Source organism: Bufo gargarizans, chromosome 1 (genome assembly GCF_014858855.1).
Source record: "Bufo gargarizans isolate SCDJY-AF-19 chromosome 1, ASM1485885v1, whole genome shotgun sequence".
NCBI lineage: Eukaryota > Metazoa > Chordata > Amphibia > Anura > Bufonidae > Bufo > Bufo gargarizans.
In genome coordinates, this window is record NC_058080.1 from 694846155 (window position 1) to 694866180 (window position 20026).

The 20026-nt window shown below is 44.5% G+C and overlaps 2 protein-coding genes across 2 annotated transcripts in view; both read right to left on the bottom strand.

The window, feature by feature from the left end:
* Positions 1–16237, bottom strand: LOC122924793 (molybdopterin synthase catalytic subunit-like). Its single transcript, XM_044276227.1, has 5 exons — positions 16099–16237; positions 14923–15048; positions 9404–9557; positions 2562–2685; positions 1–1569 (listed from the first exon to the last, which is right to left on the bottom strand). The coding sequence occupies exons 1-5, from the start codon at positions 16106–16108 to the stop codon at positions 1495–1497; spliced, it is 489 nt and encodes a 162-aa protein (XP_044132162.1). The 5' UTR covers positions 16109–16237; the 3' UTR covers positions 1–1494.
* Positions 16123–20026, bottom strand: part of LOC122924794 (molybdopterin synthase sulfur carrier subunit-like) — a 16154-nt gene continuing 12250 nt past the window's right edge. The window contains exon 3 of the mRNA XM_044276228.1: positions 16123–16259. Coding sequence (XP_044132163.1) covers positions 16133–16259 — 127 coding nt within the window. The 3' untranslated portion in view covers positions 16123–16132. The remainder of the gene's footprint in view (positions 16260–20026) is intronic.

Here is a 20026-nt window from a genome sequence, read left to right on the forward strand (position 1 = left end):
GACAACTTTATAAATCTGCTCCAATGTGTCAAATCATACAAAATCAATGTTAGCACTTCTGAAAAGAATGGAACCATGGAAAACAATATTCTATTATACGGAATATTTTAATATTTAACGATTTGTCCATGAAAAAATTGCTGTCAATTTTAAGAAAATATTTATTTGAGGCAGTTTCAAGTACAGACATACATTGATAAGAAAAAGTACTGACCCCTATCGTTACATGTTCTGCACACACAATATAGGTTTGTTAGATGGGTCCTCAGTGATAAGCTGATGACACTGAGTACTCGTACTGGAAACTGGGTTTTATGGGGGAGCAGTGAACCATGAGTATTATCAGGGCGCATCTCCCAAACACCAGGATAATCAATTCCCTAGACTATGAATCAGTCATTGAAAGAAGACCTTCACTGTTTTCTTCCAGATACTGATTATCAGTGCAGGTCAAGTAATGATTGTCCAGGAATCGTACTGTATGTGAGCAGCCATACACATGTATGGTCATCCCGTGTGTCAAAGAGCATGCAGACATCTGGAAAGTCATGAGAAATCGATAAAGAAATATGCACAAAAAATTGGCTCAAAAAGGGTTGTTCACCTTTCAGGCAGACCCCTCAGCGTGGTCGGACCTGTGGAGGGAATCATACTTACCTGGTCCTTGCCGCTGGGTTCCAGATCCTTTGTTCCCCTGCCGCTGCCTCTGCTCCATCAATATCTAGTGTTAGGTGGGTCCCGCATGTCCCCCATGTGATGTGACACATAAGGAACACGAGACCGCTGCGGCCAGTCACTGGCTGCAGTAACAACGAGACCCACATCCAACTGCATGTTTATGCGGGGAGAGCAGGGGAAGGGGAGCGAAGGAGTTGGAATCCAGCAGCAGGCATCAGGTAAGTATGCTTGCCTTTGTAGGTCTGTCCATGTTGGGGGAGTCTGCCTGAAAGGCAAACGGGGGTTGAAAAACCCATTTAATGTTCTGGAACCAGAAAACCCCTTTAAGGGGCAGTCCAGTCCTAGGCCATCAATACCTGATCGGCAGCCAACACTGTGCACTCATGCTGATAAGGAGTAGCTACAATGCAGGAAATACACATATATTTCCATTGTGCAGTGGACAAAATGAATGGGCGTAGAGCGGCAGTAACCAGCTCTGGCCACAACACAACGCATGGAGCTGTGTATTTCTGGCGCCAGAGCTACTACTGAATAGCTGAGTGGACAACCCCTTTAGGAATATGGACCGTTACTTTTATCTTGGGTAATTGAGTTTTGGAAGCCTATTCCTCACACAACTGCAGGAATTATTTCTATCTATCTGTCCAATATGAGCTTCTATTTAATATTACCATTCAGTGGTATAACGATACAAGGGGGCAGATACTTTTTCTCAAAACATTGTTTGAATGTTGGGGAAAAAAATACGAGCAGCACTTTTTAAACAGGAAAATTTAATTTAAAAAAAAGGGTCGTGAGGCTCTGAGATTGTCATCATTTGTCATCTTCCTTTCTCCAAAAACATTCTTTATTTTCTTTCCAGGAGGCACCTTCTTCTTCATACACTTCCTTGACGGGAACATAAAACAAAATAGACATTCTTACTAGACACATGTCAAACTCCTGAACTTTTCACAAATGATTTTTCTTTCAGCGATGGTCAACTTGGATCACATTATGCTCTGTACACCTTATAACGTACTCTAATTGTTAGAAAAACCAATTATGGAAGCAGCTAGGGGGATGTCATGGAGATGAGTGCATTCACACTGTACTAATGGTATATCCATAGGCCCCCATTCAGCTGTCAGAGACCAAAATGATGTACTTATTGGCCTCCGTCAACCCTTTATATGTTGGTATATATCTATATATTTTTTATTTTGCTGCATGAAATAGCGTGGTTCACTATGCCTTCTATACATAGGCATAAAGTGTATACATTTAACATGGTCGCCTTTGGGCGATGTATGCCACTACATGCCTATACAGTGGTATATGTTGGAGGCATCCGTCATCCTATAGCCTTTTATACCTCTGATGTATGGAGTCCATTCTGACTTTACCAGGATGACCCCTTATATTTGTTTCAATATACTTCACAGTAGGGGGGGCACATTTTACTTGATACATCCAGCTGGGGGAACATAATATAATGCAGGGTGGCCCGCGAAAAGTACAACATAATCCAACGTGCCCAAAGATCCACAGACCTGAACGGGGACCACTTGCTCGTTCATCTTTTCATGCTATCGCTGGAGGCGGGCTACTATTTGGTGGGCCACCCTGTACCATCTTGTGGATTCCGCACATAGCAGAAAACATCCCAGCACAATCTGTGGTGGTCTCAGTTGTGGTAGACCTTCTCTGTGGTGGATCTGTGCTGTATGTGGGACAAGTAACCACAGGGTACATCCAAATGGGCCGGTAAGGAGGCAGCGAATAACCACAAAAAAAATATATAAATGCAGCAAAGCAAATCACATGTATTGAATTTGCCTATAGCTGTGCACTGTGAATAGATAATTCTCATAAGATATTACATAAGTGGAATATTTTACCTTCTTCCATATAGGCACGGTGGCTTTCAATGAGTTTATACAGTACTTCACAGCATCCAGGGAATCTTCTCTGTGTGGGGAGGAAATCGCAATGACAACGCTGGCTTCCGTTACTGGGACTGAGCTTCAAAAAAAGAAAATCTCAGCTATTTTTTGTACAGGTCACTGATGGGCTCTTCATGCTTTGTCATAATCCAGATCTGGTACACATAAAAACAGGTTTAGCAGAGCTGAGGTGGTTGTGATCTGAATACTTTTGTAATTGCATGTAATAAAAAAAAATTGGCATAGCTCCTGAGCTATTCACTGTATCTGTATAGCGCCAACCTGCTGTTTGCTCTTTTTCTAATTTCTAATGCAGGGCTAAATAGGAAATTGAAGAGGACCTTTTCATGTTTTTTTTTAGCTTAATTAAATATCTTTCCTTGCGGGGATTGGACCGTGACACAGCCAGGGAGAAGGAGACGCCCATTGAGAAATCCTGGCGTGTCCTCCTCCCTGTGGGTGTCTGCTGAGTTCCTGAGTAGCTCCCATAGCATATCTCCGGGTTCCCCTTAAAGTGGTTATCCATCCCCTATAATGACCCCCCTAATGCCTAGGCCCCTCAGATGGGTGATACTTACGCCACTCCTCGGCACCCACGTCGCTCCTGATGCCTGCAAGGCCGACGCTGCATTTCCCAGTCGTGCAAAGCAAAATCCGTGGCTGGGGGGGTAGCCAATAGCAGGTCACGACAAAGACGAGCCTCTCCAGCATCGCTGGTGGCGCTAGGGATGCTCGTCCCCATCGCAGCCTGCTATTGGCTACTCCCCCCATCGCCGGATGTTTTGATCCATGCAACAGGGAAATGCAGCAGTAGCCGTGCAGGATCGTTTTGTTGGGCGAGCAATTATTAGGAAAAATAAAATGGCGGCCATCCTACTTGTCTACACAAAACCTGTCCTAATTACACAGGAGGACAAGTTAAAGAGCTGCACCATCTTCCTATCTTACTTGTCAGGGATTATGATCCTGAATACAGTTTAATATGATCTTCAGATGAATCTCTGTAGGAATGGAGTTCATTAGGAGACATGAAGTACAGAGAGGATAGTGGGGGTGTAGATAATGAGCAGCAGCACTTGTATGCAGTCTCCATTACCACAGTCTGTCCTGTCCATTCTCTCTGTACTTCATGTCTCCTCATGACCTCTATTCCTACAGAGATTCAGCTGAAGATCTTATCAGCTGTGTTCAGGGTCATAATCCTTGACAAGTAGAGCAGAGAAGAGGATGAGGAAGCTCTTTACATCATTGTTGCGAAGTAACTTGTCCTGCTGTGTGATTAGGACAGGTTTTGTGTGTGCTAATAGGATGGAGGCCATTTTTTTCTCCTAATGATTGCTTCTTAGACAAAATGAACCATTATAGCTAATGAAAGGTATTTGGGAATATATTTATAACTAGACATTAAGCTCGTTACAATAACGGGCGCTAGAACAGTAGTGCATAAACATTAGTAGGAACAGTCTATATTCAATGGCAAGTGAACTTGACCACACTGACTGGTGACTGAGACTGGCGGCTGTGGCTGGTGTCCGAGACTTGCGGCTGTGGCTGAGACTGCTGGCACCGACTGGTGGCTGTGGATGAGACTGCTGGCACTGATTGGTGGCTGTGGCTGGTGGCAGAGACTGGTGGCTGTGGCTGGTGGCCGAGACTGGTGGCACTGAGTGCTGGCTGTGGCTGATACTGCTGACTGCGGCTGGTGGCTGAGACTGCTGGCACTGACTGGTGGCTATGGCGGAGACTGCTGGCTGCAGCTGAGACTGCTGGCACTGACTGGTGGCTGAAACTGGTGGCTGTGGCTAGCGGCACTGACTGATGGTTGAGATGGCTGGCACTGACTGGTGGCTGAAACTGCTGACACTGTGACTGGTGGCTGTACGACTGGCACTGACTGCTGGTGCTGAGACTGCTGGTAGGTTAGACTGCTGACAGGGACTCCTCACTATATGGCTGATAGTGCTGTGACTGATGAACAGAAAAATGGCGTCTGGGACTGACGAACAGAAATGGCGGTTGGGACTGACTAACAGAAATGGTGGCGCTCCGACCTGCTTGCCGGCGCGCAGGTGTGGGCCCGTGCAAGCGGCATGTGGAGTACCGTGTCCTGATTGGTCGGCGCACTGGTGTGAGCGGTGCGGGGGGCATGTTATTATTAGGGTTATTCCTGCAGTATCGAAATATTTTGCTAGAGGAAGTTGTGCATTGTGTGTGTATATATATATATATATATATATATATCTTTTTATGAGGCAAGGTAACCGAAAAAAATGCGGCGATACCTAATAAGTAAATTTTTTATTTTTTTTAAACAATCATGTTTTTGGGTTTCCATTTTCTGAAAGACATATTTTTTTTATTTTTTGGGCGATTGTCTTAGGTAGGGTCTCATTTTTTTCCTGAAAGAGGTGATGGTTTGATTGGTACCATTTTGGGGCACGAAAGGGGAAGGGGTGACCCTGTATGTGAACGATACTAATTCCAGCAAAAATATTAACCCTTAAGGAGATTATACTAAATTTATTAATAGCTTTACATAAAGTGACGGACAAACATCGATCACTACGGTAGGAATACCACCTACTAAGATTAACCCTTGATAGGGAGGGGGAAGAGAGGGGAGGAGGGGGAGGGGGCTGACCCTAGGTAAACACCCTACTCTCCACCTCAGCCCAGGGACGGCCCCTGATGGTGGGGACTTCCTGTCCTCGAACCTTGGCTAAAAGCTCCTGCCTAACCCTCAAACAAATGACAACGGATAGGGTACAAGCCTTCTGGTAAACTACCGAACAGACAGACATACAAAACAGAGAGATGAACTTTATATACGACCTTAATGATACAGATGCTGATCAGAAGGTACAAAGTACATCAAGAGATGAAGAACACACCCTATTACGAAAGTGTGATAATTACAGTAGTCTTATTAAGATTAGTGTAATTATCACACTTTCGTAATAGGGTGTGTTCTTCATCTCTTGATGTACTCTGTACCTTCTGATCAGCATCTGTATCATTAGGGTTGTATATAAAGTTAATCTCTCTGTTTTGTATGTCTGTCTGTTCGGTAGTTTACCAGAAGGCTAGTACCCTATCCGCTGTCATTTGTTTGAGGGTTAGGCAGGAGCTTTTAGCCAAGGTTCGAGGACAGGGAGTCCCCACCATCAGGGGCCGTCCCTGGGCTGAGGTGGAGAGTAGGGTGTTTACCTAGGGTCAGCCCCCTCCCCCTCCTCCCCTCTCTCCCCCTCCTCCCCTCTCTCCCCCCCTCCCTATCAAGGGTTAATCTTAGTCGTGGTATTCCTATTGTAGTGATCGATGTTTGTCCGTCACTTTATGTAAAGCTATTAATAAATTTAGTATAATTTCCTTAAGGGTTAATATTTTTGCTGGAATAAGTACCTTGTTGTCTGTTTGACCCATTATAATCTTATATCTCCACCTGCTGGAATTTGTATGTGAAAGATAGCATAAAATCTAATCTAATACAAGTTAGCGAGACCAATTAAGAGTCAGTTTGGGTTACATTGCAGCTTGATAATCATAAGGTAACTTATGTAGGTGTGATATATAGACCACCTGGCCAAGTCAAAGAATTAGATGATCTACTAGTTGAGGAAATAGCTAAAATGACATTAAAAGGGGAAGTTATCATTATGGGAGACTTCAATCTTCCTGATGTAAACTGGAAAACCAAAACAGTGTACAGATATTCTAAATTCCCTATTGGTATTATCTCTACAGCAAGTAGTTGAGGAGCCAACCCGGAAGGAGGCCATTTTAGATTTAGTATTCAAAAATAGGAATTTGGTATCTGATATTACTGTAGGGGAAAGCTTGGGATCTAGTGATCAGCAGTCAGTGTGGTTTACTATAAGTACAGTGACTGAGTCACACCACACAAAAACAAAAGTTTTAGATTTTAGAAAAACTGACTTTCCTAAAATTAGATTAGAGGTATACGAGTCCCTATCAGATTGGAACAGTTTCAATTGAGTCCGGGAGAAATGGGACTACTTAAAAGTGCCACTATTGAAGGCAACAGATAATTGCATTAGGCTTGTCAGTAAAAGCAAAAAAAAAAGGAAGAGACCACTGTGGTACTCAGCAGAAGTGGCCAAAATCATTAAAAACAAAAAGATAGCATTTAGAATTTTTTTTTTTTTTTAAAAACAAGGATGACAGGGAAATTTATAAGATTAAGCAGAGAGAGGCCAAGCAAGTGATACAAGCTTCCAAAGCACAGGCAGAAGAGAAATTAGCTCAGTCAGGGAAAAAAGGTGATAAGACATTCAGATACATAAATGAAAAAAGGAAATTAAACAAGGAATTACCAAATTACAAACAAAAGAAGGCAGGTATATGGAAGAAGATAAAGAACTAGCTGACTGCCTCAATGAATACTTCTGTTCAGTTTTTACAAAGGAAAATGAAGGAAAAGGACCTCAGTTAGGGAGAAAGACTAATGAATCTTTTGATGCATGTGTCTTTACAGAGGAAGAGGTTCTAAGTCAGCTGTCTAAAATGAATACAAATAAGTCACAGGGGCCTGATGGGATACAACCAAAGCTACTAAAAGAGCTTAGCGGTGAACTAGCAAAACCATTAACAGATTTATTTAAACAATCACTGGTAACATGAGTCGTCCCAGAAGAATGGAAATTAGTAAATGTTGTCCCCATTCAAAAGAAAGGTAGTAGGGAGGAATCGGGCAACTATAGGCCAGTAAGCCTGACATCAATAGTGGGGAATTTAATGGAAACCATACTTAAGGAGAGGATTGGGGAACATCTAAAATTCCATGGGTTTACTTCAAGGAGATCATGTCAAACTAATCTTATTGATTTATTTGATTGGGTGACTAAAATAATAGATGGCGGAGGGCCGGAGGTGCAGTAGACATCACTTATATAGACTCTAGAAAGGCTTGATACTGTCCCATATAGAAGGCTTATCAATAAATTGCAGTCTTTGAGCTTGGACTCCCATAATGTTGAATGGATTAGGCAGTGGCTGAGGGACTGACAAAAGAGGGTTGTAGTCAATGTAGTATATTCAGACCATGGTCTTGTTACCAGTGGGGTACCTCAGGGATCTGTTCTGGGACCCATATTGTTGCAGAAGGCCTCGATGGTAAGGTGTGTCTTTTTTGCTGATGACACAAAGATTTGTAACAGGGTTGATGTTCCTGGAGGGATACACCAAATGGAAAAGGATTTAGGAAAACTAGAGGAATGTTTGAAAATCTGGCAACTAAAATGTAATGTTGATAAGTGCAAGATAATGCACCTGGGGCCTAAAAACCCAAGAGCAGAATATAAAATCAGTGATACAGTCCTAACCTCAGTATCTGAGGAAAGGGATTTAGGGATCATTATTTCCGAAGACTTAAAGGTAGGCAGACAATGTCATAGAGCAGCAGGAAATGCTAGCAGAATGCTTGGGTGTATAGGGAGAGGCATTAAGGAGGTGCTTATGCCGCTCTACAGAGCACTAGTGAGACCTCATTTGGAGTATTGTGCTCAGTACTGGAGACCATATCTCCAGAAGGATATTGATACTTTAGAGAGAGTTCAGAGAAGAGCTACGAAACTAGTACATGGATTGCAGGATAAAACTTACCAGGAAAGATTAAAGGACCTTAACATGTATAGCTTGGAAGAAAGACGAGACAGAGGGGATATGATAGAAACTTGTAAATACATAAAGGGAATCAACAAGGTAAAAGAGGAGAGAATATTTAAAAGAAGAAAAACTGCTACAAGAGGACATACTGTAGTTTTAAATTAGAGGGGCAAAGGTTTATTAGTAATATCAGGAAGTATTACTTTACTGAGAGAGTAGTGGATGCATGGAATAGCCTTCCTGCAGAAGTGGTAGCTGCAAATAATGTTTTTGTGTTTCCATTTCCATCTTTTTTTATTTTTTGGGTGATTGTCTTAGGTAGGGTCTCACACCGAATATGTGTATTTTTTTAACTTTATTTTATTCAATAAAAGCATGGTTATTTTTTGGACGATAGGCTTATGTAGGGGCTCATGTGGGATGAGGTCACGGTTTGATTGGTGCCAATTTTGGATACATATGACTTTTTTATCACTTTTTATACCATATTTTGGAAATTGCGGTGGGCAAAATTGCAATTCCATCATAGTTTTTCTTTTTTTTTAATGGTGTTCACCATGCATTATCCTTTTATAGATCAGGTCTTATGGACGCCTTTAATAACTGATCGGAGGATGCCCAACTGCCGTCACCCCCACCTATCACCTGTTTGAAGTGGTTCCAGCGCTCAGAAGAGCTCTGTGTCCTCTTCTTACTATACTAAGCACTGCACCATATATTGTACAGAGGCCATGCTTGATACCGGAGCTCAATCCCATTCACTTGTATGAGATTAAGCTGCACAGAGGTCGTGTGACTGTTGGTTGGGACGTCACAGGCTAAGGGCTCATGCACACGGCCGTTGCCGTTTTTTGCAAAATGTCCTGCCCTCTATAGAACAGTCCTATCTGTGTCCATAAAATGGGCAAGAATAGGATTCATAATTTTATTTTTTATGGGGACATACGGATGCGGGCGCAGCACAGTGTGCTCTCTGCATCTTTTGCGGCCCCATTTAAGTAAATAGGTCCTCATTAGAAAATACGTTCATGTGCATGAGCCTTAATGAAGAGGGTATCAGGAGTTGGACCCTAACGATCACATATTGATAACATACGCTAAAAACGATAAATAACATCCAAATGACAGATCCTCATGATATATCAAAATTTCCCAAAATAAGGTATACAATATACCCGAGTCTATGACACACAGCCATATTCCTGATAGACGGCCATTTCTGCCTGATATCAGTCAGGATTTTCTTAATCTCCATTTCTGCCATGGGCACATATGCGTCATACTCGAGGTGCACAACTTTCTTTCCTTCAAAATTGTTCCTCGTAGTTCCTGAAAACACACATATGTAAAGATACAAAATGTAGACCCCATTGCTGGCAGTGACAATTACAAGCAGACATCAGAATATTTAGCAGGTCCATAGGTTTTACTCATGGTAGTTATTTAAAGGGGTTATTCAGAACTAGGTCTTACTTTTTCTTCAGAAACAGCACCACTCTTCATGGGCTCGTCCATGGGCTGTGCCTGCTATTGCACCAAAACACAATGCAAGGGAAAATTGCAATACTGGACACGGCCCACAGACAAGAGGGGCGCTGTTTCTGGAGAAAAAAAAGCAGATCCTTTTTTCTATTCATGGATGAACTCTTTCAATTTTCTCTGTGAATCCATTCAGTTCTTCCCATAAAACCTTGTGGATGGGGCGATTCATATGACTACGAAAATGAGATTGTGAAACCAGTAGAGAAGGGTGTTATTAACCCCTTCAGGACCCTGCAATTTTCCATATTTTCTTTTTCGTTTTTTACTCCCTGAGCCATAATTTTTTATTTTTCCATAATAGACATAGACATATTAGGATTTGTTTTCTGCAGTTGTACTTTCTAAATGGCACCATTTAATATTGCATATTTATTATTTACGGCGTTTCCTATGCAATACGGTGTTCCCTATTACGGAGCTGTGTGAGGGCTCATTTTTTGCAAGGCAGTCTGTAGCTTTTATTGATACCATATTGAAGTTTTCGTGTTTATCACTTTTTATTACATTTTTTGGATGCTGAATCGATTAAAATATTGGCAAATCAGCCTTTTTTTTAAATTACGGCATTCCCAGTATGGTATAAATACATTTATATTTTAATAGTGCAGGAATTTTGGGACGTGGCGATGCCTATGATGTTTATTTATTAATGTTTATTTTTAATATGGGGAAAGAGGGGGATGATTTTAATTTTTATACATATAATTTTTTTTTTGTCTCACTTCAGCAATCGGCATTTATCATGTAGACAAAGTTAATACACCTAGGGTACTTTTTCACTAGCGTTAGAGGAATCCGGCAGGCAGTACCATTTGTTTCCGGATCCAGATGCGGATCCGTTTGACAAATGCATTGAAATACCGGATCCGTCTCTTCGGTGTCATCCGGAAAAACTGATCCAGTATTTATTTTTTCACACTTTTAAAGGTCTGCGCATGCGCAGACCGGAAAACCAGATCTGTTTTTCCAGAACACTGGCTACCAGAGGCGGCATTAATACATTTCAATGAAAAATAATGCCGGCATCCGGCATTCTGGCAAGTGTTCTGGAATTTTGGCCGAAGTAAATGCCGTAAAAGTGACTGAACTGAAGACATCCTGATGCATACTGAACGGATTGCTTTCCATTCAGAATGCGTTAGGACAAAACTAAAGAGATTTTGTTCCGGTATTGAGCCCCTAGGACGGAACTCAATAGCGAAAAACTTTAACTCTAGTGTGAAAGTACCCTTATTAATGTATTGGGATTGTCCATATTGCCTCCTTTACTAGCTTGATTCATTTTTCAATAGCATTGTACACTGCTTGTATCCAGGGGTTATGACCACCCTGCAATTCAGCAACTGTGGCCGTGCTTTCACACTATATTAAAGAGGGCCATAATCTCTGGTGACCGGGACCATGGGAGTGCACGCATGCACAGGAGCCCTCCTGTACCGGCCACTTCATATCTGTGCTGCAGCTGTGGTTCTAACCCTGGAAACGAGCAGTTTAGATTGTGATGGAAAAATGAATCAAGCCAGCAAATTTGGACAATCACAGTACATTATTAAGTGCCTTGTATTAAGTTTTGTGTAAATAATAAATGCCATTTGATGAAGTAGGACAACCCCTTTAAGTCCCCTTGGGGGACTTGAGCATGCGATTGTCTGATCGCTGCTCCCATAAACTGCAAGGAATTACCATTGCATCCTATGGGAGTCTCATTATGTTCCTATGAAGCCCTGCCACAGGTAGGGCTTCATAGGAACTACTGCTTCAATAGCCTTTGATCCTTCCTAAGACTCGAGGCTACGACAGCAAACAAACAACTTCTCCAATCTCCGCACAGGAAAGCCGTTTTTGTCCCGGGAGGTCTGTGCTCCCGAGGAAAAGCCTTCAGATGCTATTGTCACAATTGACCACGGCATCTAAGAGGTTAAATGTCCATGATCGGCATAGTGATGATCACAAGCATTAGCCCTTGGTGTCTGCTGTTTAAAGTATCACAAACCGGCAGCTCAGCTTCTCAGTGGGTACCATGTTTAAATGCCAGACTTCGGCCATACATGTACGGTGGAGGTCTGGAAAGAGTTACAGGGGTATTCTGGTCAGGATAGGTCGTCAATTTCTGACTGATGGCGGTCCGACTCTCAGCATTGCCGCGAACAGCTGTTTGAAGTTAGTGCAAGAGCTGTGTTCTCTTCAGTGCTTACCTGCACGCTGTTTACACTGTCGTGGTGGTGCAGTATAATTACAACTGTTTGTCCCATTCAATTAAGGGCTCATTCAGATGGCCGTGTGCTGCCCGCAAAAATGCGGATCTGTTTCTTTGCGAACAGTTCCACATAAAAACGGATAGCATTCTGTATTTTTGCGAACCCATAGACTTCAATGGGGCCACATCCTGATTTTTACTGACAAGTATAGGACATGTTTCATGTTTGTTTTGTGGAGCCATGGAATGGAAGAAAAGGGCCCCATAGAAGTGAATGGGTCAGCATCTAATCCGCAAAAAAAAACGGATCCGCATTTTTTGGGACGGCATACGGCTGTCTGAAGGAGCCCTAAATGTTAGAGGAAGCTGTAATTACCCTGCACCACAACTATAATGTAGATGACATGCAGGTAAACATAGAAGAGAACACAGCTCTTGCACTATTGCCGCGACCTATTCAAACAGCTGATCAGCAGGGCTGCTAGGAGCCGGAACTCCACCAATCTGATGTTGCTGAAAATCCAAAATACTCCTTTAAGGTCATCAACAACCTAGAAATAAAATGAAAAATAAAAAAGTTATGGAAAAATCATGAATTTTACCATGGCATGGCACCCCACGTTTTAAAAGCCAGATAATTTTTTTTTTTTTAAACCATAATTTTTTTTTTATAGAGGTTGGGGGAGTACTTTTTCTCACACAGACCCCCAAATACCCCAAACTACCTGCAGTTACCACTAGAGGGAGTTTCCTGCATACTGTTTATACAGTACGTCGAACACTCAGAAGGGTAATCTTTTATTATAAATTTAAATTTTCACAATTTTTTTTTTTTTAAATCATAGGCATACATTAGCAAATACATCTATAATATTATTCTAAAATGATTTCGCAATAACAGAATTTATTATGATGGAAGCACTCTTACTAATTATCTATACTTTGTCGGGAGCATATCTGATGGGGTATGTGCCCTGGTGTCGGGTGAGGAGTAATGACACTGGCACCAGGTGGTGTTTAATGGGAATTGGAACACTTATAATTTTGGTAGCCTCTCACTTTGCATGGCGGAGAGCAAGGTAAGCCGGACTATGGTCGAAGGCTGGCATGGCCATCCTGCGGCTCTCCAGATGTTGTAAAACTACAACTCCCACCATGCCCTGCTGTAGGCCGATAGCTGTAGACTGTCTGGGCATGATGGGAGTTGTAGTTTTGCAACAGCTGGAGAGCCTCAGGTTGGCCATCCCTGGTGTAAGGCAAGGGGCAAGTTTCCCCACAAGGAACATTGCAAACACAGCTTCACATTGCAGGTAGTAACTCGGCTCTAATCTCACAATAGGCACAAAAAACGTAATGGTTACTTCTCTCACTAGACGCACAACACATGCAGTTAATGACTAGAATGCTCCTTAGGCCTCATACACACGACTGTTCCGTTTTTTGCAGTCCGCAAATCGCGTTTCCGTAAAACACGGATGGCGTCCGTGTGCGTTCCGCAGTTTGCGGAAGGCCACAGACAGCCTTTAATATAACTGCCCATTCTTGTCCGCAAAGTGCGGACAAGAATAGGACATGTTATATTTTTTTTGCGGGGCCACGGAATGGAGCAACGGATGTGGACAGCACACGGAGTTCTGTCTGCATCTTTTGCGGCCCCATTGAAGTGAATGGGTCCACATCTGAGCTGCCAAAACAACGGCCGTGTGCCTGAGGCCTTACTTGCAGTGATGGTTCAATCTCCTCATTTTGGGCAGTCGTGCAGTGCTCAGAGTCATGGGTGTGCAAATGAGGCCGCCCCATGGGTAATATCCACACCTAGCAGGCTGACTATGATACTTTTGCTCAACTTCTTCATCAATAGTGGTAAAGCTCACAGGCTGACCATTAACAGTCTCATGGCATTCACTATGTTACTAGCACAGCTCACACCATAAACTTTGGTTGGCCCCGTAGTGGCAGCTATCCCTTGTCCTCGTGTCCTGGCTTTAATGTGATATGCTCTGTTACCTGTCTATATAATGTCTGTAGACTAAATCTCTCTCTTCAGCAGGGTTGCCAGACAGAATTTGTCTTTCTTTCTGGACAACTTATCCCCAAATCACAGACAGCCAACATTTTTTACGGACATTTGGAAAACCATAATAGATGATAAAGATTATGAGTAATACATGTCTATAGCTCAATAATACTGATAAGAACTCATTACCATCATTTACTGTGAGCTGGTGAGCTGTAAAATGATGATAGTTACCACCAAAATAATCTAATCCAAGTACCACCAGTCTAAAAAAAAATGACAGATGCATCTATTCTTTTTTCACAGACGTAGGAAAAAAGTCACCTATTTTTACGGACTGTCCAGAAATTTCTGGACGGTTGGCAACCCTGCTTTTCAGGTGATCCCCCTGTCACACCTGGTGGCCTAGTTTGGACCGGTTGTGCTTCATCTCTGGCTTGAATGTCATAATGGCTTGATACCATCTACAGTGTCCACAAGTACTTCTCTCTAGTGGGTCAAAACAGCTAGCACCTACTATCTCCTTGGTTGTCTTCCACAATTTCTCAAGAGCACTTCACTTGACCCTCTGCAGCTCTCTCACTCTCAGCTCATTGCCACTCAACATTGCCTCCTTCTGTGCAGTGGCATTCCGGGGACCAGGCCATAGTGATGCCTTCTTGCTACACGACTTAACCGCCCAGCAACCCATGGTGCCAAATCTATCTGCCTAGATCTATCTCTTCCTACTGGAACCTCGGCATCCCCCAAACATCACTACAAAGTTCTCCGGTGGAGAAGACCTTGTGCACAAAAAGCCTCCTGCAAATGGTATCCTGAGGCTGTAACTCCCCACAACGCAACCAAACTACCCCAGTCCTATTCCTACCCAGAAGAACTGCCACCTGTCATGGAAGGGAACAGAACAGTTACCACTTAGGCCTATCCCAGCTACCTACCTACGAAAATGGACACAGCGCCACAGCTTGGAGAAACCACCAACTGCATCACCTCCTCAGTAGATAGTTTTTCTTTACATAATCTAATGAAGTCATAAGGCTCCTTATTCTTTTCTTCCATAGCAGCTGAAAGGTAAAAAGAAATAAAAGTGAGATTGTAGTGATAAATGGTGCATTTAGTTTCATGTGGTGTTTATGCATACAGAATAAACATAATATAGGGATATACAGTAAGTCTCATGCCAGGGGCGTAGCTATAGGGGGTGCAGAGGTAGCAGTTGCTACCGGGCCCATGAGCCTGAGGGGGCCCAACGACCCTTGTGCTGCATATGAAGACACCAGTATTATAGAAAGTGCATGTTGTTCAAGTTAGACCTCTGACTGGAGGGAAGGGGTTAGGTCAAGAATTTGGCATGGGGTGGGGGTGCCGTTTCAATTTCTGCCTCAGGCAACACAAAGGCAATGTGCTTCCCTGCCCCTGGCCACAAAGCACTCAGGGAAGGGGGGCCCAAGCTGAACTCTTGCATCAGGGCCCATGAGAGCCTTTAGCTCTGCCCCTGTCTCATGCCATGTTAAAGGGGTTGTCTCACTTCAGCAAAAGGCATTTACCATGTAGAGAAAGTTAATACAAGGCACCTACTAATGTATTGTGATTGTCCATATTGCCTCCTTTGCTGGCTGGATTTATTTTTCCATCACAAATGCCGGCACTTTTTCCTATAATGTGCAACCACGACCACCACAGCAGAATTGCAGGGTGGTCATAACCTCTGGATACGAGCAGTGTAAAATGTGATAGGAGGCAATATGGACAATCACAATACATTAGTAAGTGCCTTGTACTAACTTTCTCTACATGATAAATGCTATTTGCTGAAGAGAGACAGGGAACCAGTCACTATTTTCTTTCAGTCAATAAACCATCAACTTGTTGTTATACTGCTTAGGAATAGCTTTCTAAACATTCACGTGTCAGAAGTTTACATATATATCAATCATCCGGGCATGTGCTATATGAAGCCGAGGCCAGAATGGACACCTGACAGGGACATACTTAGAAAACTAAAAATGTTCTAACTAATATAATTGTCAGTGTGTTGCTATTGGAATTATAATCCCAATACGTATTTATAAACCTACGTCACCTTGTCACATCTAAAAGTAGACCAGGCTTACCTTCCATCATACCATACCTCCAATTTTCTGGATGTTAACCACCACTGATGGGGGGGATTACTGCTATCTCATCACCAGTATGAAGAGTTATGACATCATCGCCAATGGCGACGTATTCCTGACGCACAGCAAGGACAATGTGATCTCTAATAGCGGAGAGCCTAGGGGTCAAATTATAAAGTTATGTTCATCAAATGATATGTAAAAGGCATCATATGTACTGAGACTTTTATGCAGCTCCACAGAGTCAAGTTTTCAGCAAAAATGCTAATTTACCAGACAAGAATTAGGATACACGCACACAGCAGTTCAGTATATCCAGATTTTCTGTTTCCGCACCAAATCTGCACGTGTGACTTGTGGATTCTGTCGCTGATTTTCACATGGATTTACATTGTAAAGAGTGAAATCTGCGCTGAAAATCCGCAAAAACAGTCAACATGCTGCAGATTACAAAAAGGAGATTTTTGTATAACTTACCAGTAAAATCTCTTTCTCGCTCTTCATTGGGGGACACAGAGACCTTGGGTATAGCTATGTCCTCTAGGAGGCGTTGACACTAGATAAAGCTGTTAGCTCCTCCCCTGGCAGCTATACCCCCTCCAGCCTGGAGAGAGAGCTTCAGTTTGTGAGAAGCAGTAGGAGAAGCAAGCTAAGAAAAAACACGGAACACCAACCATGGCAAAAGACCCAACGGGCTCAAACCATCAACTGCCACAACCGTGACCAAACAATAATACTGGGTGGGTGCTGTGTCCCCCAATGAAGAGCGAGAAAGAGATTTTACTGGTAAGTTATACAAAAATCTCCTTTTCTCGCCCATATTCATTGGGGGACACAGAGACCTTGGGACGTCCAAGAGCAGTCCGCAAGGGGGGGGAAAGAAACACAGACCCATGGAGCCAGCGCCCCTGCAGGCAACAGAGAACTGCTGCCTGCAAGACCAAGCTTCCAGAGGCGGTGCCCGCCGATGCATAAGTATGCACCTGGCAAATAATTGTGAATGAGCGGAGGAGGGCAGTAGCCGCCCCGCACTACTGCACGGCTGAACCTTGAACCATCCGAGCCCAAGAGCGCTAACCCCTCTGGTGAAAGGAGCCGCAACACTGAAGGGTGGAACCTTGCCCCGGGGACAGAAGTTCAAAAAAAAATGCAGACGTGCAATTAACACCCTGGAGGCCGCCAATGTTATGCGAGGACCCTCCGGAAGACAAAACCAAGGCGAGCACGGACGCCGGAAGGAACTGGAGGCTGACAAACAGTCAGAGCCCTGACAAGGCCAAATGACCCAACTCCTGTTCCTTAGGGTGGGAAGAGGAGGTACGTAGTGATGGAAGGCCAGATTCTTCATTGAGATGAAAATCAGAGACCACCGTCGGGAGAAAGGAAGAACGGCCCCAGGGAAGCTCCTACCCCTGGCAGAACCAGGACAGGTTCAAGGGGAGAATTCCGGAGTGCTAAAAAGACCAAGGTCTGATCCCAGGCGGTAAAAGGAGGACGGCATGGAGGAACCGTACGGCTATTCCCTGTAGGAAGGAATTGAGGACCCCGGGTGGGTCAGAGGACGCTGGAAGGCCACACAGTGTCGAACCTATCCAGCCAAGAACCAAAGCCCAAGCAAAAAAAACCCCGATCCACCCCTGCTAAGGAGAAGCGCTCCACGGAAACGGAAGTGGTCCACCAATGTCCCCCCGAGCCGACCAGGTTTGACGGGAGACCGAGAAGCTGCCTGAATGAGGCATGTCCAACCGCAAGCCAGGAATCAATACATTGGATAGTCAAAGGTAGTGACGATATGAGAACCATTGATGGAAGAACTCCGTTAGCGACCGTGTAGCAAAACTGCTTGACGGAAGCAAACAACCAAACCAAGATTAGAGAGAAAAACTTCTGCCTCAAGGAGGAAGAAGAGAAGGGGTGTCCCGTTCCAGGAACCAAACTCCATCAACAGACGCGACAGCACCCCCCGCACATCCTGGCGTGGGGAGTCTCATAGTCTAGTCACGGAATGCGCAGCGAAAAGGCATGACTACATCGGACAGACATGCCGACACCAGTCAAGTATCGAGAGGTAGTGGTACACACCGGTAGCGCGCCCAGGACCAACGGTAGGAGTCACCTGTAGAAGGAGGAATACAGGAACGTCACAGGCCAAAGGTCGGTCCAGAACGAGACCGAAAGAAAAAGAAAAAACCACAGAACCAAAAACCCTGCATCACATAGATGAGGGGGAGTAGCAACAGAGGAACCACCAAGGTTTGCGGAATGGCCGTGAACCCCGAGCCAGAGAAGGAAGAACGGAAAGAGAAAGGGGGAAGGGGGAAGCCCGTTTCCCATCCGAGACCAGCAGTATACAGAAGTAGCCACCGGATGAAAGCAGGGATGCCATACTCCGCCAAAAGAGGAGCCTATGCAGCGTACGCCACCGAATACGGAGACAGAAGAATCCGTCAACTGACGAAGGAGCCGTACAGGAGGAGCCAGATTACGCAATGGCTACCACAGGACCCCCATACCGTAGAGGAATCCGGTAGAAGCCACGGTACCATACAGCCCCAGGGAAGGAGAGCTAACTTTAAAACGCTCCACCCGGGAAGGGCGCTGAACAGGAACAACTGCCCAGCAAGCGTCAGGGTAGAACCCCTACCTGTTAGAATGCCCCACTGTAGCGACTGCGAACGCTAGTACCCGCACAGGCTGAACAGGCTGCAAAACTAAACCAGAGTGCCAACCCAAACACTTCCCACATCAGGAATGGTGGAAGAGAGTAAGGAGTCAGTGTAACACTTGGCCCTGTTGGCACGTAAACCATATATGTGCAATGGTGTACGCACCACTACTGATGCGGACAATACCGTTACTGACTGGGACAATGGAAACCCATAGAGATGGGAGTCTCCAGGACACAAGTGGTTTTGGGCAGGAGTTATAATCCTGCCCAAACCCAGCTCCAAAGGAACACAATGAGGAATAGCCACCGTATGTACTGGCGGAACTCATATAGTACTAGAGTAAGCGTACCGAGCACCGTCAAGTACCGACTGTCGCCACGCCCCCAATGAAATAAGCGCAGGCACCTAGAGCCGTGGCGCAGTTGAATTGCAGAATCTGAAGATGTACAGATACTCCCCCCCCGCTAGTGATCACTAGCGAAAGAGAGTAAGGCAAGTAGTAAGCACAATGACGCGCAACACTCCGCCTTATGAAGGATAGTGCGACAGCCGGACCGTATCCAAACTGGCGCCACAGGCAGACACCCCACCAGGAAGGGGGGTTAATACCCACGGTGAAAACTAGTGCATATGGCAATCCTGTACCTTATGGGAGAGCAATTAGCACCCGAGAAAGGAGGTAATGGATACAGTACCCCTTGTAACCAGTGAGAATGGAAACACTCCACCAATGGAAGGAGCTAATGAATACGGCAGGTACAGAACCCAGTGGAGGTACAATTCCGCCACCTACAGAAGGGGGACTGCACTGAAAATAGTGTTATTGTACCTAGTCCACCTATGGCAGGGGACAAAGTATAAAGGTGAAAACCGGATCGTAGTAGTGCAATTACACCGGCTAAGGAAGGGGGGTAATGCCCACGACGAGTGCTGCTGGCCACCGTAGACGCAACCTAAGGAGATTGATTCGGATTCACGTCAAGGCCCGAATCAGTGATTCTCCTCACCCCCCCTCCCTTGGGCGGACCCACTCCCGTGAGAGAGGGTGCACCTGAGCGTGACCCTGGGAGGAAGGAAGGGTGAGTGGAGATATCGAGGAGAAGACGACCTGCTGTGGTCCGCTTGCGCGCAGGTATACGCATTAGAAAATCGCCCCTAGCAGTCGCGGACTGCGCAGTTGGGGCTTATCAACCAAACTACCTGGGGGTGGATTGGGAACAGAGGTCCTGTATACAAAGGGAACCTGCGGAGAATTA